This window comes from Salmo salar, chromosome 16 (genome assembly GCF_965601325.2).
Source record: "Salmo salar chromosome 16, fSalSal1, whole genome shotgun sequence".
In the NCBI taxonomy this organism is placed as follows: domain Eukaryota; kingdom Metazoa; phylum Chordata; class Actinopteri; order Salmoniformes; family Salmonidae; genus Salmo; species Salmo salar.
Genome location: NC_138306.1, coordinates 23199268 through 23227037, shown reverse-complemented (window position 1 = coordinate 23227037; position 27770 = coordinate 23199268). Strand labels below are relative to the sequence as shown.

General features: G+C 43.5%; 1 protein-coding gene across 2 annotated transcripts in view; it reads right to left on the bottom strand.

Moving 5' to 3' along the window:
* Positions 1–1056: 1056 nt before the first annotated feature.
* Positions 1057–27770, bottom strand: part of ldlrad3 (low density lipoprotein receptor class A domain containing 3) — a 126606-nt gene continuing 99892 nt past the window's right edge. For both annotated transcript variants that reach the window (XM_014148336.3, XM_014148335.3), the window contains exons 5-6: positions 7311–7713; positions 1057–6392 (exon numbers count right to left, since the gene is read on the bottom strand). In XM_014148336.3, coding sequence (XP_014003811.1) covers positions 6176–6392; positions 7311–7713 — 620 coding nt within the window. In that variant the 3' untranslated portion in view covers positions 1057–6175. The remainder of the gene's footprint in view (positions 6393–7310; positions 7714–27770) is intronic.

Genomic DNA, 27770 nt, shown 5'->3' with positions numbered 1-27770 from the left:
AGTTAGCATAACCCTGCCCGCACAACAGACATACACTGTAGCAAACATGATGTATTATATTGACAAGATATTCAAGTGACCTCTCTAACATAAATGTCCCCAAAGGTGGAAGGTTGGCAGGAGGAGGTCAGGTAAAGGGGGATAACTAGTCAGTTGTATAACAATGCCTTCGACTGAAATGTGTCTTCCGCTTTAAACCCAACCCCTCTGAGCCATTATAGCATCTGTGAAAGCATGGGCAGCACCATGGAGGCTATCTCCATTTTAAAGTAGTCAATTATCTTCTTTGGCTGATTGCCCCCAACTCATAGGAATCCTCACCCAGTTGACTACTTTACAATGGTGGAAGCCCTCTTTGTGACAACAGGCACAACTCCGACATAAAGTCGTTTTTGGGTAAGTTGACAAAATGCCACATGCGTCCATTTATATGTTGGGGGGCTCCTGAGTGGTGCAGCATTCTAAGGCACTGCATCTCAGTGCTAGACGTGTCACTACTGACACCCTGGTTTGAATTCAGGCTGTATCACAACTGGCTGTGATCGGGAGTCCCATAGGGTGGCACACAATTGGCCCAGCATCGTCCGGGTTTGTCCGGTGTAGGCCATCATTGTACATAAGAATTTGTTCTTAACTGACTTGCCTGGTTAAAATAAAATATGATAACCACTTAACCATCATGAAAGTTCTATTCAATCAAATAAGCCTCACGCAGCAAATTAGCAATTACATTTTTTGATTACCAAATTCGACACTCTTATTGATCATACAGAAATTCCTCACTTCATAGGCTTATTTTCGTGATTTTGGGCAGAGTAAAACCTCTCGCTTCACCTTTTTCTCTCTGACTATAGTGGTGTAAAGACTCCAGATTCAGACAACAGCATCCCTAAGCCAGGCCAATTGTATTGTAGGGACAGACTGGCACCGGGTGGTAGGATGATTGAACTGAATCCCAGGCACAACCATGTGAAATGAATCAACAATAATTACATTTAACATAGATTATGATGGGAAACAAAGACTGAATCTAATGAGAAAAACACTTGACACATATTTGAATCAGAACCATTTTATATTACTTTTAATGTACAGAATATATTTGATCATACAGAAAAGCAACGGAAACAAAAAGGTGGTGTGTAAAAGATACAAACAACATGAAACAAAAGTCTCCAACAGAATGGAACAACAAATCAGGCATCCCTCTATATCACAAACAAAAGCATAGTGACATGTGAAAAGACTGTATCAGACCATTGTAACAGAAAAGCAACAGACCAGGGTTGCATTCATTAGTGCACACCTTAGCAAGACGTTTTGCAACGGTAAACAAAATCAAGTGTTTCTTACTGGACAATTTCAGTTAGTTCCTCAGCATTTCAGCCCGTTTGCTTCTCTTGGCTCCTAGTGAATACAACCCAGATTGTCCTGAGACTCTGAGTAACACTACTCCTCTTCCTCTAATCAGTTAGGTATCTGACACAAAACGAGACACAACAGTACTGGGGACGTGACTTTGGAGAGTAAGCCTTATCTTCTAGATTTTATAATTATAATGAATGATAATCTTTGGTTATAGGTTGTTCAACACCACCAGCCAAATGACTGCTGGGGATATACAGTGAAGTCCAAATGTATTGGGACAGTGACAAATGTTTTGTTGTTTTGGCTATGTATCCCAGCACTTTGGATATGAAATTATACAATGACTATGAGGTTAAAGTGCAGAAAGTGAGAAAGTTAGACATAAATATCATACCCCGCCCCAACAACAAAAATGCTAACCTCCCCTGTTATTGTAATGGTGAGAGGTTAGCATGTCTTGGTAGTATGATATTTTTGCATCTAACTTTCTCACTCACAATTCATTCAGGGTTATCTGTAATCATGGTAGCGTCCACATTAATGTAGAGGTGTTTAGAAACATGTTATTGTTATTTACAATAAAAGGGACTCCAAAATGACACTACAATGTTTCTATTGGGCACAAAATCATCTGAAACACAACCAAAACAAACAGCAAATGCATTCAACAAATGTGTAGAGTCACAAGCTTGATGTAGTCATTGCGTGCTATGAATATGGGACCAAATACTTATCTTTTTACTACTTTAATACACATTAGTGAATTTGTCCCAATACTTTTGGTCCCCTAAAATGGGAGGGGGGGGGGGGGCTATGTACAAAATGTGTTGCAATTTCTAAACGGTTCACCTGATATGGATGAAAATACCCTCAAATTAAAGCTGACAGTTGAATCATTTCAAATCCAAAGAAACAGAGCCCAAAACAACAAACATTTCAAAGTAATATGTTTGACAATGAAACATTATTTTCTTAGTTTAAAGTCTAAATATGATGTTTTTAAATTAATGTCTCTACTCTCTCGCTCTCCGTATATGTACATGGTCACATGAAACCCTTGACAAGTTCTGAAACGGAAATGACACGACAACAACAATACATTACAGATCCTTCAGATAGGAACTTTACCAGTCAGTCAATTAATAATTCTAGTTATTGCACAGTGGGCTGGGCGGTGCAGACAAACAGACAGACAGACAGAACACAGATGGGCAGACAGGACACAGATGGACAGACAGGACACAGACAGACAGACAGACAGACAGACAGACAGACAGACAGACAGACAGACAGACAGACAGACAGACAGACAGACAGACAGACAGACAGACAGACAGACAGACAGACAGACAGACAGACAGACAGACAGACAGACAGACAGACAGACAGACAGACAGACAATGGCAGTCTTCTCTCTCTCACATCATCTGTACAGCTGAGACTTATGTATTTCTAAACAATGAATTGGGACACTTATAAAAAAAAAAAAGATTGAGTATTTTTCTTCTTTATCCAAACATTATTTGGCGTCAATTCAATTGGTCAAACAGCTATGGTACAAATTCAGAAAATAGTCTGTATAATAGGAATGGCAGTTACAGCATTTGAGACAGTTGGGATCAATGAGTATGAATCAAAGAAATACAGTAAGAGAGACATTTTAACCAAGGTACCATAGGTAAAACAGTCCCAAATGGAATTAAACTTTCACTGCTCCATACAAAATGCTTGTCTTACTTTACATTCTTTTCTGTGATTTCTCAGACGCTCTTATCCAGAGCAACTTAAAGGAGCAATTAGGTTTAAATGCCTTGCTCAAAGGCACATCAACAGTTTTTTTTCATCCAGTCGGCTCAGGATTCAAACCAGTGAACTTTCTGTTACTGGCCCAGTGCTGTTAACCGCTAGGCTACCTGCCACCCACACGTCTACCTCAACAACCCAGTAAGGATACTGAGCTGATACAGTTCTGTTGAAGTACTACAAGAGGTTACCATGTTACGTATGGAGTCAAAACAGTATATCCTTAATTTATCAAAATGCTATTTGTAGAGCAAAAAAATATTTTTCTGATTGACATATATTGAAATACACTGTAATACTATTTAGTGTGTGATAACACTGCATGCATGACCAGCCACATCTGTGATGATTCATTTCAGTTGGTCAGGAAATACATGCTGGTAGATGGTGCAGTCAGTAACACATCATTATGGAACCAAGGAGAGAAAGTCTGATCATTTTTCTCAGTGACTATATCAGAGTCAATTGAGCAAATATTTTTTACTGAATTGATAATGCTCTTATAGTTTTTCTCAATCAAGCATTATTTGGAACTGTGGTTAAATGTCCGTATAGCAAAACAACAATGATCAAATGCTTAAATACATTTGTAGATTGTCTGATCATTTTCTTGTTTTTGTACCCGGATTGCATATCTTAGATTAACTTTAGCAAAAATGTCAATACACTTGTCATAAAAAAAAAAAAATCACTGTTAAGTGTTTTGTTCACAGAATATCAACACATTGTTTTCATCAGAAGAGAACAGGTTGCAATGTGTTCCCTGTTTCCGGCAATCAGTTAATACTACTGCACAACATAGTCAATGGTTTAATTTATAGTAAATCCGGTACAATATAGGGAAAGATCTACGCAATGCGAACAGCCTAAGTTTTAGGATTGTCTACAACATGCAGAGAAGCAGAAAATGAAGTTCAGTTCCTTCTAAGTACTCATGAGACAAGTCATCTCCAATATTACACACCTTTGGTTTGGTGAGGATTGAGGCCTATAAATTCAGTTGTGTTCCTCCACTGTATTCACCTTTCCTTATATCTATTGGGGATTGTGTTTCTGCTTGCCAATGGAAAATCTACAAATCTATGAGCAGAACAGGGCATGTATTGAATACATGGAATTGGATTGTGATGATACCAGTGAATGAATTCTGCAAACAATGTGCTTTGTTTTCTATGTTCTTTTTGATCAGGAATAATACTTGATTTGATGTGTATGAAATTGTTTGGTAAAGTATGCATAAAAGGAGAGTAATTGTCCATAATTCTGCACCATTTGATAGTTGTATTTCCTGTTTCGATCATCATGATGTAGTAGTGACTGGTATTTTTAAAAGACAGAATAACTTTCTGTTTTGTCAGCTATATGTACAGTGCATTCTGGAAAGTATTCAGACCCCTTGACTTTTTCCACATTTTGTTATGTTACAGCCTTATTCTAAAATGGATACAATTATTTTTTCCCCCTCATAAACCTACACACAATACCCCAATGCGCTGTATGTTTGTGTTGATGTTTTTGCAGTAAGTCGTCTTCTTTTGATGAATTTGCAATTTCGGTCTCATTTAGCCTTGCTGAATGTATTTATGTATTTACTGTTTTGCAAGCAGCCACATTGTTCTGTGTGTTGTGAGCCTCGTTTTGAAAATGGACATTGTTCAACAGAAATGCTTGTATGCGATTGAGATTTGTTTTTACTTGAGGATAATCCCAAATGCTTATTTAAATGTACACGCTTGTGTTCCAAGGCACCACGTGGAAGGGTCTCTGCTCCAGTCCACATCATTTCTACACTTCCTCTTTATGCACTAATGAAAACAACTCCTTAATTGTTTTTATCTCTTCACTGACAAAATGTTTGTCCTGTGCTCTCAGGCAGCCGAGTGTAACATTAATCAACATAAAAAACACTAGTCAGACATGAAGTGCAGTCTGAACATTCTGCTCCTTTCTGCCAAAGTGTCTGAGGAGATGTATCAAAACAAAGCAATTTGCACTGTCATCATGGGCAGTAGAACAAGATCTCAATGAACTGCAGTCAAACTAGACCCTGAGTGGGAAGTGAGACATACAGTTGTTAAACGTATATTTTAGTACTTTGAAAAGGCACAGATACCAAAAGAAACACCCTTACTTTGGGACCTTACTCAGTAAGAGTATTTTCATCCACATGTTCTCTTCCTTAAATAATACTTCCATTTGAGTTCCTGCCAAAACATAAGTTACGTGCATACCCAACAATCACAATAAGTGCTCTATAACAGAGCAATATGATTCCAGTTATTCCTATGAAATGAAAGAGATGGCCAATGAGAATAGAGATCGAAGAGAACCAGCATCATGCAATATGGATGGGAGGGAAGTGCAGTATGTCCACTACCCAAGAAAAAACAACATGTACATCTGCCACTGTAACTGTAACACCATGTGACATTTGACCCATTATGAGTACCACAAATACTGTTAGTTAGTGCGACTCCTACTTCATTGTTAATGCATGACTGTACTACACAAGTTGACCATCTATCCAGTCAACTTAATCCAAGCTAAAGGATCTCCGCCCAACCACCAAACTGGTCTTCACCAGTCCAACAGGAGATGAATAGTGTTGGGAGGCTGTGGGAGTTTTTCTCTGTTAGAAGTTTAGGCTCTGGTTTCTGTTAAGCAGACTGTGAAAAATGAATTTGTAAAAAGCACTATATAGCCACAGATTAAATGCAATTGACTGATGATTGACTGATTGATTGAATGAGTAGTTAGCCCGGTCAGGGATATGTAGATAAATCTCCAGCAGAGGGCGCCAGCGTACAAGAGCAATGATTCCAAGTGCCTCAGTCAGTCAGTCAGTCAGTTGTAGCTATAGGTAGAATAGCGCCTTGTCTCTCATTCCCACAGCAGGCAGGACAGATCTTTGGGCCTTAACATATCGCACAGCTCTTCTCTCTTCAGCCATCCACAGCGCTGAGGCTGGGTACTGTAGTCTTACGTAGATGCAGTAACCAGAGGACTACAGCTGATCCGACTCCTCTCTGGAGCTGGAGCTGAGGCTAGGCCGGTACAAGCCTGGGGCCACAGTTCTGGGTGTAGGGGGCTCAGATGGGCATGTATTGGGCTGGGTGGAGGGCACTGTGGGGGCTTCGTATTGGGGCAGCTCACCTTCTAACGGCAGCTCCTCCCCGTCTGGGAGGTAGGGAGGCGGGGGGAGGTCGAACCACGGAGGCCGGCTGGAGGCGAGATGGAGAAATAGATAAGTAAAGGAGCGTACATATAATTATGCTACTATTGCACTGCTGCATTCTAACGTCCTAACTAATAAATGGACAAATTATGGTCAGAAGTATTCTGAATTGTATTTAGTTAAGTTTAGAGACAGATCAATTCTTAGTTAGATTTGTGTGTATTAGGTATTTGTTGTGAAATTGTTAGATATTACTTGTTAGATATTGCTGCACTGTCGGAACTAGAAGCACAAGCATTTCGCTACACCCGCAATGACATCCGCTAAACACGTGTACATGACAAATACAATTTGATTTGATTTTGAATACAACACACACATTAAAATAGACAAAGCTACAGCTGGCAAAATGATAAGCCTCACACTACTCCCTCCAGTACACCACATTTACAGTATGTCTCAAATGATAAGCCTCACACTACTCCCTCCAGTACACTACATTTACAGAATGTCTCAAATGATAAGCCTCACACTACTCCCTCCAGTACACTACATTTACAGTATGTCTCAAATGATAAGCCTCTCACTACTCCCTCCAGTACACTACATTTACAGTATGTCTCAAATGATAAGCCTCTCACTACTCCCTCCAGTACACTACATTTACAGTATGTCTCAAATGATAAGCCTCTCACTACTCCCTCCAGTACACTACATTTACAGTATGTCTCAAATGATAAGCCTCTCACTACTCCCTCCAGTACACTACATTTACAGTATGTCTCAAATGATAAGCCTCACACTACTCCCTCCAGTATACTACATTTACAGTATGTCTCAAATGATAAGCCTCTCACTACTCCCTCCAGTACACTACATTTACAGTATGTCTCAAATGATAAGCCTCACACTACTCCCTCCAGTACACTACATTTACAGTATGTCTCAAGCGGACTCAGCCTACCTGACATCCAGTACAGCCTGGGAGTAGGAAGGTGGTGAGTCCATGGGCATGCCAGCGGGGTAGAGGGCCCCAGACAGCAGCTGTAGCCCTGGGGGACCTGCAGGGTACTGGGCCGCAGCAGACGGGGAGGTGGGGGAGAGGCCAGGGCCAGCCGGGTGGACATGTCCCCGGTCTAGGATGACCAGGCGGGACAGCAGCAGGGGCTGGTGGTGGTGGTGGTGGTGGGAGGACCCCCGGACCCCTCGGGGCAGCAGCATGCTGCGCTTCCTCTGATGGTGCAGGACCAGGGCCAACAGCGCCACCACCAGGACGAAGATGACAGCGCTGCCGATGACCGCGTAGGTGATGCTGGGGTAGTAGCGCAGCCGGTAGTCCAGGGTTACAAAGTCCTGACCTGGAGCCTCTGGAGGAGAGAGGGGAAATATATGGATATGTTTAATGTAGGACTAGCTCTAAGGGGCAAATGATCTTACAGTTATTTTCTAGAGAACCTATGCAGAGTTCATGAGCTTAGTGTCTGAGATGAAAATAGAGAGCAACACTACGGGGAAAGTCAGATTACTGCTGTTGATGAGTGAGCAATGCGTGCACGCACACACACACACACACACACACACACACACACGCACGCACACGCACACACGCACACACGCACACACACAATAGTGGGATAGTAGTCATAAACACAGCAGCAGCCCACTGGTTGAAATGAACATGAGTTGCAACACTAATAAGGAGCACTGTGCTTTATTATTCCAGATGAGAGGAGGGAAACATTTCCTGTATTGGGGAGGGGGGTGGGGGGAGGGGTAGTCTGGGGAGACCAAGGGCCACCTGAATAAAATGTGCGTCCCCCTCCCCCAACAGTCACCACTAAACAATCACCAACACCCCTTCCCCATGTCATGGTGATGCTCATTCACTCAGACCCGGCCGTTCCTTCCCTCAGTTCCCTGGTCCTATTCATTATGCGCTGAGCTCTGTAGAGAGCGGTCCAAAACAAAAATGAAATACTACAGTAATTAGTGCAGTAAAAGAAAAACAGATAAAGGGATCCCACCGCTGCTACCCGGCCCTCCCGCCAGACGCACAGACAAAAGGAACTCATAATCAGGGCGATCACCACTTTCATAATATTCGGGGCTCAGTCCTGAACACCAGGGAGTGAGGGGTTTGTGGGTTCGAGAAAAAAGGGGCCGTTCTAAAATAATTTCCTGTAATTAATTCTACATGACTGGATACATTACAATAATACTTTTTTATACCACAAAAATCATCAAAATGACAAGCGACTCTGACATTGACATACTGAGATCAATAAAATGAACGACCCATGTCTTAAAAGCAACCAATAGCATAGGCCTCATGTGTGTGTAAAATCTCTATTACTTTCAATTGCTAGACTAATGATCACGAGCACTTCTCTAAACTTAGCTAACAATTGTCTGCCTAATTTTGACCAAATATCCAAACAGAGATTCAGTGAAAACAAAAATCTGACATTGATTGAATTATCAAGATGAATTCCCATGTTTGTCTCAAAGCAGCGCAATGACGCTGTTCCAATGATCAGTTCACCACACGGCAATTGCTTTACATTCATTATAACCAGTGGTGAAGGGCTAGTTTTTTATGTAGCCTACCGGAGCACCATTTTTGTATAATTATTACGGCATTATTTCTGAATGAAAGTTGGTACCGACATGAATTTTAGAATGTACACACAATGCATCATCCAAATTGTATGATTGCCTTTGCCTACACATACTGTAAGTAGCTAAAGGAAAACATTATATTTGTAAAATCCTAAAACACCAAATTAGGCCTACCTTATTATGAATTAGGCCATCATCACTGTCAATCGTGAATGATAATTATTCACGTCTTACAGGTGAAACGTCCATGCTTCATGGCAACCATTTGATCCCAATCACTTTCGTGTGAATATGCATTTCAATCTTCTTGAAAGCTATACAGTAAGTAAGTAACCGGCCGAACTAATCCCATTTGAGACCAGATGGAGTTAAACACAGCCACCTCATGAGAAAAATATTAAACATTTCAGCACAATCGTCCTACATTGTCATAAGAAACTACATGGTGTTTTTGGCATAACAATAGCCTGATATTATCTGCAGCCGCATTATCATGTTATTATATTCGGTTTATATTTTGATTGATAAGTAATCATTAAGTGATCTTGCGAGACATAGCACCATTCTGAAAAGTTGGGGAGCGTCGCTCTGTTGTGCACCCCGGATTAAAACGGTTGGATAACTTCAGGAGTGTCACGTAACCACAGCTCTATGAATTAAGTGGCACATTCAGTTGACAATTTTTTTTTTACACCATTGCAGCAGCGCAAAAGCTTATTGGCTGACCCAAAATCATTCGGGGCTAAAGCCCCAAAAGCCAGGTCCTGGTGACGTCCATGCTCATAATGCCCCCACATAAACAATGGGTGAGTATTTGGTGCGTTTAGCGAGAGGGCCTATATGAAAAGGCTACTGTTTTGTCTCTACTGCACTACCTGCCCCGTGCTATTGAACTGGTGTTTCTGATGCAGACACATCAGAATAGAAGCACACACGCATCTTTCTATTCCATAAGGGAGCTTTGCCACTCCCAGATGACACCATCACCTCTAGCAGAGTCTCTATACTCTCAGTGCTCATAAACCTTTCCCCCCTGGGGAGGTAGAGGGCCAGGGATCACACAGGCTCTGCCTGCTGTTCCCACAGTCCACTTTAATCATACCAGAGTGCCTTCTCTCACCCCTTCTTCTCCTATCCTCTCTCCTCTCAGTGCCCGCTCTCCCTTCTTAGTACCTGCACTGCCTCCTCCCCCATCCTCCCGGCTCTCCCCTCCTGCTCTCTTCCATCTCCCTCAGCCTCTCCGTCTTGGCTCCTGCTCTCTCAACCTCTCCTCAATAGGCAGTCATTTCCTTCCATGTAGCTGGAACAGGAACATGTCATACAACAACTGCCCTCAGTCTATATTATACACTCAATAAAACATACAACCATCTCTCTCTCTCAGCAGTTAGTCCGATGCCTCCACTGTGCGGTGGTACAGGTCATTCTACAGCCATGCTTCTCCACCTCTTCTTCTTCTCTTATCATTCCTTGTGTCTGTCTTGTACAGCCTCTCTCCTGTGGTGGTAAAGTCCGTGGTGGAATTGAAATGAAAAGGGCAAAGAAAAAAATGGACTGTGTGAATCAATTACTAGAAAACTCTACAGTGTGTTCTCTAACATGACGTCCGAGACCATATACGGGTGTAGGATAAATGCCAGTGTGTTTGACAGCCTGACTCAGAAATACAGTCCCACCAGGTGTATTCTTGTCATTTGAACTGAGAGAGGATGTGGAGTGGGAGGTAGATCCTTTAAAGTGTCATCACAGAAACACAAGGGTGCAGTTACAGTGTGACACACAAACCTAAAAACAAAGCCTGAAACATAAAGTAATTTCTACCTGCCTAATCTCTTTCTTACTCATGATCCAGATGCATAGACAGGAGAAAGACAAACAGGAAAGTGAGACACGGTATTGGAGAATGCCTGCTATATTGAGGGCCAACATATTGAACATGCAGTGGTTACAACGAGCAGCACTGAAACTCTTCTTTGTCTGATCAAATCAAACTATGACAGACATTAACAGAACACTGCCATTTTATTGCTGGGATACAGGGGATTTCTTTCTCTACATACCTTAACACATAATGTATTCACATACTCTCCTTTAGAAGAGAGAAAAAGAAAGCAAGGGCGAAAACACACTTTCTCCTGCTATAACATTCCACTGCTTCCAGAATGTTTCATCAGTTGATTGGTGTGTTTGCCTCATTCCATGGAGGTGGGGGAACGCTGTGTGACGGTTGATAATTACAGGTGTTGGTTCAGCTGGTTTGTTCTGATGGTGCAACGATGGTGTCAGTGACAAAGCTGGCCGCTCCTCAGATCAACACATTAGCTTGAGCCAGAGTAAAGATGGCCATGCTGTGGGGTGGAGCAGTGGTGAGACATACCACTAGGGGGCAGTCTGTTCCTATATTTTCACAACATTTTGGGAAAACTGGTTCCCCTCAGTGCAGGCCTAAAACCTCAAACAGGACTATTCCTCCTGTCCAAGCTCCCCCAGTGAAGGGAGGCCAACACCCCTCACCCCCTGGGCAGCCCTCCAGAGCAACAGCAGAAGAAGGGGTAAAATATAGCCCAAACAGGACGACAAGCCATCTGGCTAACAGGCTTCAAACATACCCAGACGCACAGGCGCACTCACACACATACTAAGTGAGAAAAAAGCAATAAACACATTTCAAAAATTACAACACGTCTTTCATTCTGGTCCAAATCTGCTAACTAAATCCTAACACACATGGAGGGAAATCTATAAATGAAAAACAACAAACAAGTAGTAGGGGCCATGCTGTTCATGCTTACGTATGCTAGCTACTCACTCTCAGATTCCTCTGTCTGTGGAACAGTATGTAGAGAGGGAAAAACAAACTCTTAAAAATGACTGTGGTGGATGTGGTGGGCAACTTGGCTGAGGGACTGACACCATACTCCCCCTCTCTTCTCCTCTCCGAATTCCATTGGCTGTCTGGCCATGCTGCTCTCTTTAGCAGTGATAGCATAGCGTAGCATGTTAGCTGCTCCCTGACAGACACCAGCACACCATTACTCCTCCCTGCCTGCTGCTGCTGCGTTATTAGTGTTCATGTGTCATGTTCCGTGTGAGCCTCTCCTGTTATTCTGTTCTGAGAGAGGGGAAGAGAATGTCAGAGAGAGTTAGGATGAGTGAGAAAGTGAGGATGAGAGCGAAAGAGAGAGGTAGGGTGGGATCAACAACATGGAGGGAACAACAGAGAGAAAAAGAGAGAGTGAGTGAGGCCACGATAGAGAGCGAGAGAGAAAAATAAAAGAGCCAAAGGTAGTGAGGGAGGGAGGCAGCCCCCAGGACCGCAGAGCTGGGAGGAGAGGTTTTCATGCTCTATCAGGTCTACATTTGCCTGTCCTGTAATAACTTGTCCGCTCCATTGCCTGCAACTATCACCACGGCCATTACACTCAGTCACACGGTTACAGCAGCACGACCAGCCATGTTTGGAGGCAGGCAATGGAGACCACGAACAGATTACACCCCATCCATACACACTGGGAGAGGATGGAGGGATTGAGGAATGGAGGGGGTGAAAGACTGATAGAAGGAATAGAAGTGAATAAGAAAGAGTGATACAGGGTGAAGGGAGGGATGTTGGGACAAAGTGAAAGAGTGGATTAATAAAATGTATTGCAGGGAGCCAGACTTGGCTGGAATAGTGCAACAAAGACTTGTCATTAGGGATTCCAGTGAAGAAAACGGTTGGGTGCTTTGGTGCAACACAGAGTGTGTCAAAGACTTTCAAATGCAGAATTCCTTAGAGATAAGCGGTGGGGTGCTGGTGTGATGTGTGTGTGGTTGGGGGGACAGAACCTTCTGCAGGAATAGCAAGAAAAGGGAGGGGTCAGTGGTTAGAAAGGGCTTTGACTACAGGCCCCTCCTACTGAACCCGAGGGGCCCGTCTCCATGGTAACTGTGTGCTTTGGGCCGAGAGGTGAGAGAGGAAGGGAAGGGTGGGAGTAGTGGCTGTACACACACACTGATGCCCCCTGGGAGTACTTTTCATCCATGTCAGAGAGACAAAGGGAGTCGGTCTGTCCGTCTGTCTGTCTGTCTGTCTGTCTGTCTGTCTGTCTGTCTGTCTGTCTGTCTGTCTGTCTGTCTGTCTGTCTGTCTGTCTGTCTGTCTGTCTGTCTGCAGTCTGCAGGATCCACAGGTTTAGGACAGACCTCCCAGAGGAGACAGCTATGCTGTGTGCGTGTGTGTGTGCGTTCAAAGGGAGCTATCACAAAACCCCATGGATGCAGCAGGACACTATGAGAGAGATACAGAGCCATGGCCACCGCCAAACCTTTTTATCTGATGTCCTTTATCATTTTATTTATGCAGGTGAGGCTCTTTGAGATAAAACATCTCCTTTTGATGTGTAAAACAGCAGCAATCAGACTCATTAAAAGGTAAAAGTATACAGACATATATAGATATAGCTCCACAGCCAGTAAGCAGGGTAAAAATAACTACCACTAACTTCATGACAGGAACAGGAAATTAGACCATTCTGATTTTTCACAAAAATACCCAAAAAGGCTGTTTTTAAAAATGTGGATGTAGCTGCTGTGTTTGAAGTCAGGGGCTGACGGGGAGAGCTGGTGATGCTGTTACAGGGAGAATTGACGCCATCGGTGGCGATGTTTGGAGCTAGGGAAAGGGGGCTACCTAGTCAGTTGTACAACTGAATGCGTCTTCCCCATTTAACCCAACCTCTGAATCAGAGAGGTGTGGGGGGCTGCCATAATCGACATCCACGTGTTTGGTGCCAGGTGAACAGTGGGTTAAACTGCCTTGCTCAGGGACAGAACGACATATTTTTACCATGTCAGCTCGGAGAGTCGATCCAGCAACCTTTTGGCCAAACGAGAGAGAGTGTGAGAGAGTGTGACTAAACTCTCAATGATCGGCTATGAAAAGCCAACTGACATTTACTCTTGAGGTGCTGACTTGTTGCACCCTCGACAACTACTGTGATTATTATTATTTGACCATGCTGGTCATTTATGAACATTTGAACATCTTGGCCATGTTCTGTTATAATCTCCACCCGGCACAGCCAGAAGAGGACTGGCCACCCCTCATAGCCTGGTTCCTCTCTAGGTTTCTTCCTAGGTTTTGGCCTTTCTAGGGAGTTTTTCCTAGCCACCGTGCTTCTACATCTGCATTACTTGCTGTTTGGGATTTTAGGCTGGGTTTCTGTACAGCACTACAATACACAGCAATACATTTGATTTGAGAGTGTGAGAGAGAGAGAGTGTGAGAGAGAGAGAGTGTGAGAGAGAGAGAGTGTGAGAGAGAGCGTGTGTGAGAGAGAGAGAGAGAGAGAGAGAGAGAGAGAGAGAGAGAGAGAGAGAGAGAGAGAGAGAGAGAGAGAGAGAGAGGAGGCTAATTACTTGGTAAGGAAAGGCATGAAAACAAAGAGAGAGAGAATGAAACAGCGGTGAGGAGCAAGAGAGGGAGAGAGCTGTATATGGTTGTATGTTTTATTGAGTGTATAATATAAACTGAGTGCAAAACCGGAGACAAATTCAGCTCCAATAACTCCTGTGGTATATGTGTCAACAGCAACCTTAGGAAAATCCTCTGCATTATCATTAACAGCAGACTCCTACATTTCCTCAGTGAAAACAATGTCCTGAGCAAATGTCAAATTGGCTTTTTATTACATTTCCATATGACAGACCATGTACTCACCCTGCACACACCAATTGACAAACAAACAAAACAAAAGCAAAGTCTTCTCATGCTTTGTTGATTTCAAAAAAGCTTTTGACTCAAATTGGCATGAGGATCTGTTATATAAGTTAATGGAAATCGGTGTTGGGGAAAACATAGTATATTATAATATCTATTTACAAAACAACAAGTGTGCGGTTAAAATTGGCAAAAAAACATTGATTTCTTTCCTAGGGGCCAGGGGCCGAGACAGGGATGCAGCTTGAGCCCCACCCTCTTCAACATTTATATCAACAAATTGGCAAGGGCTCTAGAACTATCTGAAACACCTGGCTTCACCCTACTAGACTCTGAAGTCAAATGTTTACTGTTTGCAGATGATCTGGTACTTCTGTCCCCAACCAAGGAGGGCCTACACCAGCACCTAGATCTTCTGCACAGATTCTGTCATACTTGGGTCCTTGGGCTCAGTTCATCTCAGTATGACAAAAATAATGGTGTTCCAAAAAAGGTCCAAAGACCACAAATACAAATTCCACCTACACAAAAAATGCTACCTACTTCGGCCTAAACATCAGCACCACAGGTAACTTCCACAAAGCTGTGAACGATTTGAGAGACGAGGCAAGAAGGGCCTTCCACGCCATCAAAAGGAACATAAAGGTTGACATCTCAATTAGGATCTGGCTAAAAATATTAGGATCAGTTATAGAACCCATTGTTCTCTGTGGTTGTGAGGTCTCAGGTCCACTCACCAACCAAGAATTCACAAAATGGAACAAACACCAAATTGAGACTCTGCATGCAGAATTCTGCAAAAATATCCACTGGGTACAACATAAAATACCAAATAATGCAGGTAGAGCAGAATTAGGATACAAATAATTCACATCCAGAAAAGAGCAATTATATTCTACAACCACCTAAAAGGAAGCGATTCTCAAACCCTCCATAATAAAGACTTCAACTACAGAGAGACTAACCAGGAGAAAAGTCCCTTCAGCAAACTGGTCCTGGGGCTCTGTTCACAAACACAAACAAGACAGCAACACAACTAGGCCCAATCAAATAATGAGAAAACATTTGTGACCTGTTGCCACAAGAAAAGGGCAACCAAAGGAGCACAAACACAACAAATTCATCTATATTTATCGGTTTATTTATTTTCCCTTTTGTATTTCAACTATTTACACATTGTTATAACACTGTACATAGCCAATAATAAAACATTTGAAAGATCTATGTTCTTTAAATCATTTTGTGAGTTTAATGTTTACTGTTAATTTCTGATTGTCTATTTCCCTTGTTTATTTCCCTTTTGTTTATTGTCTATTTCACTTGTTTTGGCAATGTAAACATATGTTTCCCATGCCAATAAAGCCCCTTGAATTGAATTGAAGGAGAGAGCAAGAGCGCGAGAGAGAGAGAGAGAGCGAGAGCGAGAGAGAGACACGCACCTTGTGTCACACCTAGAGATGTATAATAAACAAACAGGTCCTTTAGCTCACTCATTCTTACAGCAACAAATCCTCCTCTACCCCATGCCCTAGGTTATGAAAACTAGCAGAATTTAGGATATGTTCCCCTTCAAATGTACGCAGCTTATATCAAATCCCATTAGATTAGCCTATAGACTCAGTCAGCACTGGGTATTTATCCAACTTAATACCTTCCTTGGGGTTCCTGTCCTAACGTTCACAGGCTTTGAACAGGGAAATCCAACTGGGTACATGTTAAATGTTAGACATATTTCAAGCTACCTTTAGAGGACTTTATATTGCTCCCCTTAGATCTAATAGAATAGAATATGCTTCACACTAAATGATACCAGGAGAATTGTAGCTACAGGATTTTAACTCAAAGTGCTCCCCCTCTGGCCAGGAAAGTATATCGCAGTGGCTGGAAAAAACATAGTCAAGTCTTTAGATTTAGATTTGATTAGGATCCCCATTAAGCTGACGCCACGACAACAGCTAGTCTACCTGGGGTCCAACAAAATAAAAAAAGACATTACAGACAAAAAGGTTTGGGAGCATAGATGGGACACTGATCTGCAAATGGGGTTGGGGGCTGACACACAGGCACGGACCGAGCATTTCTCATTGTAACTCTAGCCACATGGGAACTGGTGGTGACAGGAGTCTTTGTGAGCGTCTGAAGATCAGGTTGAAGGTGATTTAGTGCTCAGCACAGGAGATCATATGTGGCAGGGGTAATGAAAATACAACGTGAGTGTGTTCTCCATATCTCCTTCTCACACACACGCGCGCACACACACACCCCACAGTTGGACCAGTCTGGGCATGACTTATCTGCAACAGTAACAGAGACCAGTGGCTTTTCCACATAGACCCAGTGTATTCAGCCTTGACATGTTCTGATAAAGTTGAGCCCAGAGTGGACTGGAAGGGAGGGAAGACCAGAGGGAGGGAGGCTCACACTCTGGCTCCTGGTGAGTCGATCAGAGTAACATACATCCACCCCGCTTGGCCAATACACACATGCAGTACATGCAAGTACTACAGACAGATAAACATGCATATTACCCACACATGCGCACACACACAGACACTACCCTTGGTTCTGAAATGCACTAAGGTTTCAGATGCAGGTCATAGCATCGAATCCCCTCTCCTTAAACACTGGGCCTGTCCAGCCCTATGGACGGGAGAGGGCGTTGGTCTTATCACTGTCCACAACACAGCCAATATTTATGGACCACCCTACTGCAGATACAGTTGAAGTCAGAAGTTTAAATACACCGTAGCCAAATACATTTAAACTCAGTTTTTCACAATTCCTGACATTTAATCCCAGTACAAATTCCCTGTCTTAGGTCAGTTAGGATCACCACTTTATTTTAAGAATGTGAAATGTCAGAATAATAGTAGAGAGAATTATTTATTTCAGCTTTTATTTATTTTATCACATTCCCAGTGGGTCAGAAGTTTGCAAACACTCAATTAGTGTTTGGTAACATTGCCTTTAAATTGTTTAACTTGGGTCAAATGTTTCGGGTAGCCTTCCACAAGCTTCCCACCATTTTGGCCCATTCCTCCTGAGAGAGCTGGTGTAACTGAGTCAGGTTTGTAGGCCTCCTTGCTCGCACACGCTTTTTCAGTTCTTCCCACAAATCTTCTATGGGATTGAGGTCAGGGCTTTGTGATGGCCACTCCAATACCTTGACTTTGTTGTCCTTAAACCATTTTGCCACAACTTTGGAAGTATGCTTGGGGTCATTGTCCATTTAAAAGACCCATTTGCAACCAAGCTTTAACTTCCTGACTGATGTCTTGAGATGTTGCTTCAATATATCCACATCATTTTCCTGCCTCATGATGCCATGTATTTTGTGAAGTGCACCAGTCCCTCCTGCAGCAAAGCACCCCCAAAACATGATGCTATCACCCCCGTGCTTCACGGTTGGGATGGTGTTCTTCGGCTTGCAAGCATCCCGCTTTTTCCTCCAAACATAATGATGGTCATTATGGCCAACAGTTCTATTTTTTGTTTCATCAGACCAGAGGCCATTTCTCCAAAAAGTACGATCTTTGTCCCAATGTGCAGTTGCAAACCGTAGTCTAGGTTTTTTTAATGGAGGTTTTGGAGCAGTGGCTTCTTCCTTGTTGAGCGACCTTTCAGGTTATGTTAATATGGAAGTCATTTTACTGTGGATATAGATATTTTTATACCTGTTTCCTCCAGCATCTTCCCATGGTCCTTTGCTGTTGTTCTGGGATTGATTTGCACTTTTCGCACCAAAGTACGTTCATCTCTAGAAGACAGAACGCGTCTCCTTCCTGAGCGATATGACGGCTGCGTGGTCCCATGGTGTTTATACTTGGGTACTATTGTTTGTACAGATGAACGTGGTACCTTCAGGCATTTGGAAATTGCTCCCATGGATGAATCAGACTTGTGTTGGTCTACAATTTCTTGGCTGATTTATTTTGATTTTCCCATGATGTCAAGCAAAGAGGCACTGAGTTTGAAGGTAGGCCTTGAAATACATCCACAGATACATCTCCAATTGACTCAAATGTTGTCAATTAGCCTATCAGAAGCTTCTAAAGCCATGACATAATCTTCTGGAATTTTCCAAGCTGTTTAAAGGCACAGTCAACTTAGTGTATGTAAACTTCTGACCCAGTGGAATTGTGATACAGTGAATTTTAAGTGAAATAATCTGTCTGTAAATAATTGTTGGAAAAATTACTTGTGTCATGCACAAAGTAGATGTCCTAACCGACTTGCCAAAACTATAGTTTGTTAACAAGAAATGTGTGGAGTGGTTGAAAAACAAGTTCTAATGGCTCCAACCTAAGTGTATGTAAACTTCCCACTTCAACTGTATATGGCTCTACTCAGCTCTGCCTGGGTGGAAGAGAAGGCAAGGTGGCTCTTGGGATGTAGCAAGATTCCCTCGTTGCATTGTCAAGTCTGTTCATCTCTCTCTCTCTCTCTCTCTCCTCTCTCTCTCTCTCTCCTCTCTCTCTCTCTCTCTCTCTCTCTCTCTCTCTCTCTCTCTCTCTCTCTCTCTCTCTCTCTCTCTCTCTCTCTCTCTCTCTCTCTCTCTCTCTCTCTCTCTCTCTCTCTCTCTCTCTCTCTCTCTCTCTCGAGCTTTATTGGCATGGAAACATATGTTAAGCAATACATTTTCTTTACAGTAAACATTACACAAAAGTTCCAAAAGAATAAAGACATTTCAAATGTCATATTATGGCTATGTACAGTGTTATAACAATGTGGAAATAGTAAAAAAAAAAAAAAAAAAAAAAGGGAAAATAAATCTTCACTGGTTGTACTTTTCTTGTGGCTACAGGTCACAAATCTTGCTGCTGTGATTGCACACTGTGATATTTCACCTAATAGATATTGGAGTTTATCAAAAATGGAGAATTAAAAAATAAATATTTGTGGGTCTGTGTATTCTGAGGGAAATATGTTTCTCTAATATGGTCATATATTTGACAGAAGGTTAGGAAGTGCAGCTCAGTTTCCATGTAAATTTGTGGGCAGAGTGCACAAAGCCTGTGTTCTCTTGAGAGCCAGGTCTGCCTACAGTGGCCTTCCTCAATAGCAAGTCTATGCTATTGATACCTTAAAAAAAGGTAGAGGAGTGGTTTTTGTGATGGCGCCGGAGGGGAAGGCTGCTGTCTTATCGGCTCTTAACCAACCATGCTATTTTGTTTGTTTTTTCGCGTTGTTCGTAACTTGTTTTGTACATAATGTTACTGCTACCGTCTCTTATGACCAAAAAGACCTTCTGGACATCAGAACTGCGAATGCTCACCTCAAACTGGATGAAGACTTCTTCAATGAGTCGGATGGGAGGGATATAATACAGACACCCGACCAGGCCCAGATCCCCGTGATTCACTGAAGAAGGAAACGCAGATTTTGCAGAAAGAGATCAGGGTGCTTTGTGAGGATCAGGCGACGAGTGGCTAATCTGCCCATTCCTTCCGTCCTGCTAGCTAACGTTCAATTGCTGGAAAATAAATGGGACGAACTGAAAGCACGTTTATCCTAAACTCAGCAAAAAAAGAAACGTCCTCTCACTATCAACTTAACATGTGTAAATATTTGTATGAACATAACTAGATTCAACAACTGAGACATAAACTGAACAAGTTCCACAGACATGTGACTAACAGAAAAGGAATAATGTATCCCTGAACAAAGGGGGGGTCAAAATCAAAAGTAACAGTCAGTATCTGGTTTGGCCGACGTTGTTGCCGGTGATGTCTGGTGAGGACCTGCCTTACAACAGGCCTACAAGCCTCCAGCCGCTCTCAGTCTATTGCGGACAGTCTGAGCACTGATGGAGAGATTGTTCATTCCTGGTGTAACTTGGGAAGTTGTTGTTGCCATCCTGTACCTGTCCTGCAGGTTTGATGTTCGGATGTACCAATCCTGTGCAGGTGTTGTTACACGTGGTTTACCACCGCGAGGACGATCAGCTGTCCGTCAAGTCTCCCTGTAGCGCTGTCTTAGGCGTCTCACAGTACGGTCATTGCAATTTATTGCCCTGGCCACATCTCCTTGCAGCATGCCTCCTTGCAGCATGCCTAAGGCACATTCACGCAGATGAGCAGGGACCCTGGGCATCTTTCTTTTGGTGTTTGTCGGAGTCAGTGAGAAAGGCACCTTCAGTGTCTTAAGTTTTCATAACTGTGACCTTAATTGCCTACCGTCTGTAAGCTGTTAGTGTCTTAACTTCCGTTCCACAGGTGCATGTTCATTAATTGTTTATGGTTCATTGAACACGCATGGGAAACAGTGTTTAAACCCTTTACAGTGAAGATCTGTGAAGTTATTTGGATTTTTACGAATTATGTTTGAAAGACAGGGTCCTGAAAAAGGAACATTTCTTTTTTTGCTGAGTTTACCAACGGGACATTAAAAACTGTAATATCTTTTGTTTCACATAGTCGTGGCTGAACGACAACATTAAGAACATACAGCGAGGGAAAAAAGTATTTGATCCCCTGCTGATTTTGTACGTTTGCCCACTGACAAAGAAATTATCAGTCTATAATTTTAATGGTAGGTTTATTTGAACAGTGAGAGACAGAATAACAACAAAAAAATTCAGAAAAACAGATGTCAAAAATGTTATAAGATGATTTGGATATTAATGAGGGAAACAAGTATTTGACCCCTCTGCAAAACATGACTTAGTACTTGGTGGCAAAACCCTTGTTGGCAATCACAGAGGTCAGACGTTTCTTGTAGTTGGCCACCAGGTTTGCACACATCTCAGGAGGGATTTTGTCCCACTCCTCTTTGCAGATCTTCTCCAAGTCATTAAGGTTTCAAGGCTGACGTTTGGCAACTCGAACCTTCAGCTCCCTCCACAGATTTTCTATGGGATTAAGGTCTGGAGACTGGCTAGGCCACTCCAGGACCTTAATGTGCTTCTTCTTGAGCCACTCCTTTGTTGCCTTGGCCGTGTGTTTTGGGTCATTGTCATGCTGGAATACCCATCCACGACCCATTTTCAATGCCCTGGCTGAGGGAAGGAGGTTCTCACCCAAGATTTCACGGTACATGGCCTCGTCCATTGTCCCTTTGATGCGGTGAAGTTGTCCTGTCCCCTTAGCAGAAAAACACCCCCAAAGCATAATGTTTCCACCTCCATGTTTGACGGTGGGGAGGGTGTTCTTGGAGTCATAGGCAGCCTTCCTCCTCCTCCTCCAAACGCGGCGAGTTGAGTTGATGCCAAAGAGCTCCATTTTGGTCTCATCTGACCACAACACTTTCACTAGTTGTCCTCTGAATCATTCAGATGTTCATTGGCAAACTTCAGATGGGCATGCATATGTGCTTTCTTGAGCAGGGGGACCTTGCGGGTGCTGCAGGATTTCAGTCCTTCACGGCGTAGTGTGTTACCAATTGTTTTCTTGGTGACTATGGTCCCAGCTGCCTTGAGATCATTGACAAGATCCTCCCGTGTCGTTCTGTGCTGATTGATCACCATTCTCATGATCATTGCAACTCCACGAGGTGAGATCTTGCATGGAGCCCCAGGCCGAGGGAGATTGACAGTTATTTTGTGTTTCTTCCATTTGCGAATAATCGCACCAACTGTTGTCACCTTCTCACCAAGCTGCTTGGCGATGGTCTGGTAGCCCATTCCAGCCTTGTGTAGGTCTACAATCTTGTCCCTGACATCCTTGGAGAGCTCTTTGGTCTTGGCCATGGTGGAGAGTTTGGAATCTGATTGATTGATTGATTGCTTCTGTGGACAGGTGTCTTTTATACAGGTAACAAGGTGAGATTAGGAGCACTCCCTTTAAGAGTGTGCTCCTAATCTCAGCTCGATTGAGAGGGGGTCAAATACTTATTTCCCTCATTAAAATGCAAATGAATTTATAACATTTTTGACATGCGTTGTTCTGGAGTTTTGTTGTTGTTATTCTGTCTCTCACTGTTCAAATAAACCTACCATTAAAATGATAGACTGATCATTTCTTTGTCAGTGGGCAAACGTACAAAATCAGCAGGGGATCAAATACTTTTTTCCCTCACTGTACAGCTGGTGGATTATACACTATCGGCAGGACAGAACAGTAGCCTCTAGTAAGACACCCCCTGCGGGGGGCTATGCATTTATGTAAACAACAGCTGGTGCACAATATCTAAGGAAGCCTCAAGGTTTTGCTCGCCTGAGGTAGAGTATCTCATGATAAGCTGTGGAACACACTATCTACTTAGACAGTTTTCATCTGTATTTTTCATAGCTGTCTACATACCACCACAGACCGATGCTGGCACTAAAACCGCACTCAAAGAGCTGTATACTGCCATAAGAAAACAGGAAAACGCTCATCCAGAGGTGGCGCTCCTAGTGGCCGGGGACTTTAACGTAGGGAAACATAAATCAGTTTTACCTGATTTCCATCAGCATGTTAAATGTGCAACCAGAGGGAAAATAATTCTACACCGCCTCCACTCACCCTCCATTTGGCAAATCTGACCATAATTCTATTCTCCTGATTCCTGTGTACAAGCAAAAATGAAAGCAGGAAGCACCAGTGATTGTCTATACAAAAAAGTGGTCAGATGAAGCAGATACTAAACTACAGGACTGTTTTGCTAGCACAGACTAGAATATGTTCCGGGATTCTTCCGATGGCATTGAGGACTACACCACATCAATCACTGGCTTTATCAATAAGTGCATCGAGGACGTCGTCCCCACAGTGACCGTACGTACATACCCCAACCAGAAACCATGGATTAAGGCAACATTCACATTGAGCTAAAGGGTAGAACTGCCACTTTCAAGGAGCGGGACTCTAACCCGGAAGCTTATAAGAAATCCTGCTATGCCCTCCGATGAACCATCAAACAGGCAAAGTGTCAATACAGGACTAAGATTGAATCGTACTACACCGGCTCCAACGCTTGTCGGATGTGGCAGGGTCTGCAAACTATTACAGACTACAAAGGGAAGCACAGCCGAGAGCTGCCCAGTGACACGAGCCTACCAGACAAGCTAAATAACTTCTATGCTCGCTTCGAGGCAAGTAATACTGAAACATGCATGAGAGCATCAGCTGTTCCGGACGACTGTGTGATCACGCTCTCCGCAGCCAATGTGAGTAAGACCTTTAAACAGGTCAACATTCACAAGGCCACAGGGCCAGACCGATTACCAGGACATGTACTCCGAGCATGCGCTGACCAACTGGCAAGAGTCTTCAGTGACATTTTCAACCTATCCCTAATATCAACATGTTTCAAGCAGACCATCATAGTACCTGTGCCCAATAACACTAAGGTAACCTGCCTAAATGACTACCGACGTGTAGCACTCACATCTGTAGCCATGAAATGTTTTGAAAGGCTGGTCATGGCTCACATCAACACCATTATCCCAGAAGCCCTAGACCCACTCCAACTTGCATACTGCACCAACAGATCCACAGATGATGCTATCCCTATTGCACTCCACACTGCCCTTTCACACCTAGACAAAAGGAACACCTATGTGAGAATGCTATTCATTGACTACAGCTCAGCGTTCAACACCATAGTGCCCTCAAAGCTCATCACTAAGCTAAGGACCTTGGGACTAAACACTTCCCTCTGCAACTGGATCCTGGACTTCCTTACGGGCCGCCCCCAGGTGGTAAGGGTAGGTAACAATACATCCGCCACACTGATTCTCAACACGGGGGCCCCTCAGGGTTGAGTGCTCAGTCTCCTCCTGTACTCCCTGTTCACTCATGACTGCACAGCCAGGCACGACTCCAACACCATCATTAAGTTTGCTGATGACACAACAGTGGTAGGCCTGATCACAGACAACGATGAGACAGCCTATAGGGAGGAGGTTAGAGACCTGGCCATGTGGTGCAAGGACAACAACCTCTCCCTCAACGTGATCAAGACAAAGGAGATTATTGTGGGCTAAAGGAAAAGGAGGACCGAGCATGACCCCATTCTCATCGACGGGGCTGTAGTGGAGCAGGTTGAGCGCTTCAAGTTCCTTGGCGTCCACATCACCAACAAACTAACATGGTCCAAGCACACCAAGACAGTCATGGAGAGGGCACGACAAAACCTATTCCCCCTCAAGAGACTGAAATGATTTGGCATGGGTCCTCAGATCCTCAAAAGGTTTTACAGCTGCACCATCGAGAGCATCCTGATGGGTTGGATCACTGCCTGGTATGGCAACTGCTCGGCCTCTTACCAGATTGTAGTGCGTATGGCCCAGTACATCACCGGGGCCAAGCTTCCTGCCATCCAGGACCTCTATACCAGGCGGTGTCAGAGGAAGGCCCTAAAAAAGTCCTCAACTGGCAGCTTCATTAAATAGTACTCAGCAAAACACCAGTCTCAACGTCAACAGTGAAGAGGCGACTCCGGGATGCTGGCCTTCTTCTCTTTGACTTGTGAGGCATCTGTTTCTGAAACTAGACACTCTAATGAACTTGTCCTCTTGCTTCGTTGTGCACCGGGGACAGTTTTCAGCTGTGCTAACATAATTGCAAAAGGGTTTTAAATTTGGATTAGCTAACACAACGTGCCATTTGAACACAGGAGTGATGGTTGTTGATATTGGGCCTCTGTACGCCTATGTAGATATTCCATTAAAAAATCTGCCGTTTCCAGCTACAATAGTCATTTACATCATTAACACTGTCTACAATGTATTTCTGATGAATTTGATGTTATTTTAATGGACAAAAAAAATTGCTTTTCTTTCGAAAACACGGACCTTTCTAAGTGACCCCAAACTTTTGAACGGCAGTGTATGTGTGGCTGTCATGTTGAGGTCCTTGCTGCAGGGGCGGGGGGCAGAAGGGTGGGTGTCTGGCTGGTCTTAGTGAGGTGTCCATGCTCTGAGACTCCTGTGTGAGGTGCTGGGGCAGCAGTTGAGGGTACTGCAAGTGGGGGGCCCGAGTTATACTCTCCACTGCACTCTTGGCTATCTTGATCAAGCATTCATTCCTCCATCTATTCCCTCCTTTACGCCCTCTCCTTCAGTATCTTTGTTTTTATGCCTTTCCTTACCCAGTAATTAGCCCATCTCTCTCTCTTTCTCTCTCTTTCTTGCTCTCTCTCCCAGCTAATTTGCATTTGACTGTAAATCAAGTGTGTCTGGAAATAGCAACCCCTCCCCCACGAGAGAACAACGGTCAATTAGGAAACGCAACACAGAGAAAATGCTCTCGAACGTAGTTCTCCTGGCTACCCAAAGCCCAGAGTGCTGCCTGCTTACCAGGAAAATTTGACACTGGAGGAGGGACAGTCAAAACGGAATCAATTAAGATCAATGCTTTCACAATGAATTATGTATGGGTGTATGTGAGAGAGCTGCGGAGCTCGATAAAAGCAAGGGGCCTGCCAGTGGGGGGCCCGAGTTATACTCTCCACTGCACTCCTTGGCTATCTTGATCAAGCATTCATTCCTCCATCTATTCCCTCCTTTACTCCCTCTCTTTCAGTATCTTCATTTTTATGCCTTTCCTTACCCAGTAATTAGCCCATCTCTCTCTCTCTCTCTAGTCTGATGCCTCCACTGTGCAGCCTGCGCACACATGCACACACACAGCTGCTCCACATATAAACACACACACACATTTGATCACATACAGACACTCATAATCACACACACAGCTGCATTGTTTTCGTTCTTAGTGATGGCTCTGTTCTTCGATATGATAATACGCCACAGTAGTCCCTGCACGCAGCTTTTTTGGGGGGTGAGCGCCAAGGAAGGCATATATTGACATCCTTAGGCCCTCTTCAAACATCCAAAAATCGACAGATGTTTCTAGTGACCAGGCTGACAGCACAGCCACACTACAACACAGCCACACCACTATACAAAGGAGCTCAGGAGAGAGAGAGAGGCCAAAGGTGACACATACTCAGAGAACACACTCTCTCTTTCTGACTTTCTCTCTCCATGCCTCTGGCGTGTAGGAGTCCAAAGAATCCTAACCCACAGAGACACTAGAGAAGAAAAAGAGAGAGAGAGAGAGAAGATAGAGAGAGGGGAGGATAAAAATAAAAACCACCACAGGAGGAGAGTGGAATTACCATTTCAAGCATCGTATACAAGTTTTCCCTGTGAACACAGACTGCTAGAGGAGAGGAGAAGAGCAGAGGAGGAAGGAGGGTGGAGAGTGAGTCAGGATGCACACAGGCCCCCACTGGCAAACAGGGATCAGAACACAAGAGGTGTACGTGTTGGGGGGTTAGAGAAATGAAGAGAGCAGAAGACACCTTTCTGTTGTTCGCTGTAACTATGGACAGTAAAGTTGTATTGTATTGTGTGTGCGTTTGTCATCACCTATCGACATACCTGACCTGTTTATACTGTGTGTATACCACACATTATATAGTCTAGTAATGTACAGAGAGACACATGGATGCCCTCCAAATGCATTTAACCTTGTCCACAGAAAGAGAGGGGGAGAGAGAGCGAGAGAGAGAAGGAGAGAGCGAGTCCAGTTGAGCTCGGTAATTACCATTAATGAAAGCAGCGTTGCATGCAGGGACTAATCCTACTCTCCTATTCACTCTCTGGGCCTCAGGGACACAGCCCAAAATCTCATATCCTCCACTTTCCCACCTCTCTCCCTTTTTTTCACCCTTTTCTCCCTTTCCCTTAAATCTCATTGTGTCCCTCTATCTCCTCATCCAGGCTCTCCACCCCTCCTAACTCCCTCCCATGCCAGTTCCTTTCCTTGATCCCTTTACTCTTATTTTTGCTCTTTACAACATACTTTTTTTTATTCTTACCTGTCTCTCTTCCTCCTCTTTCCCCCTCTTTGTTTGTCATCCCCTATCAACTCTATCAGTCTCTCCTAATTCTTTCTCCTTCCTCATCTTTCTTCAACTTCCCTGTCTGTCTCCCACCTTTTCTTCCGCATTCTCACTGACTCTTTCTCAATTTCAATTCAATTTATTGGCATGGGAAACATAGGTTAATATTGCCAAAGCAAGTGAACTAGATAATAAACAAAAGTGTGTTGGGGTTTGTTCTTCACTGGTGGCCCTTTCTTGTGGCAACAGGTCACACATATTGCTGTGGTATTTCACCCTATAGATATTGGAGTTTATCAAAATTGGATTTGTTTTCAAATTCTTTGTGGGT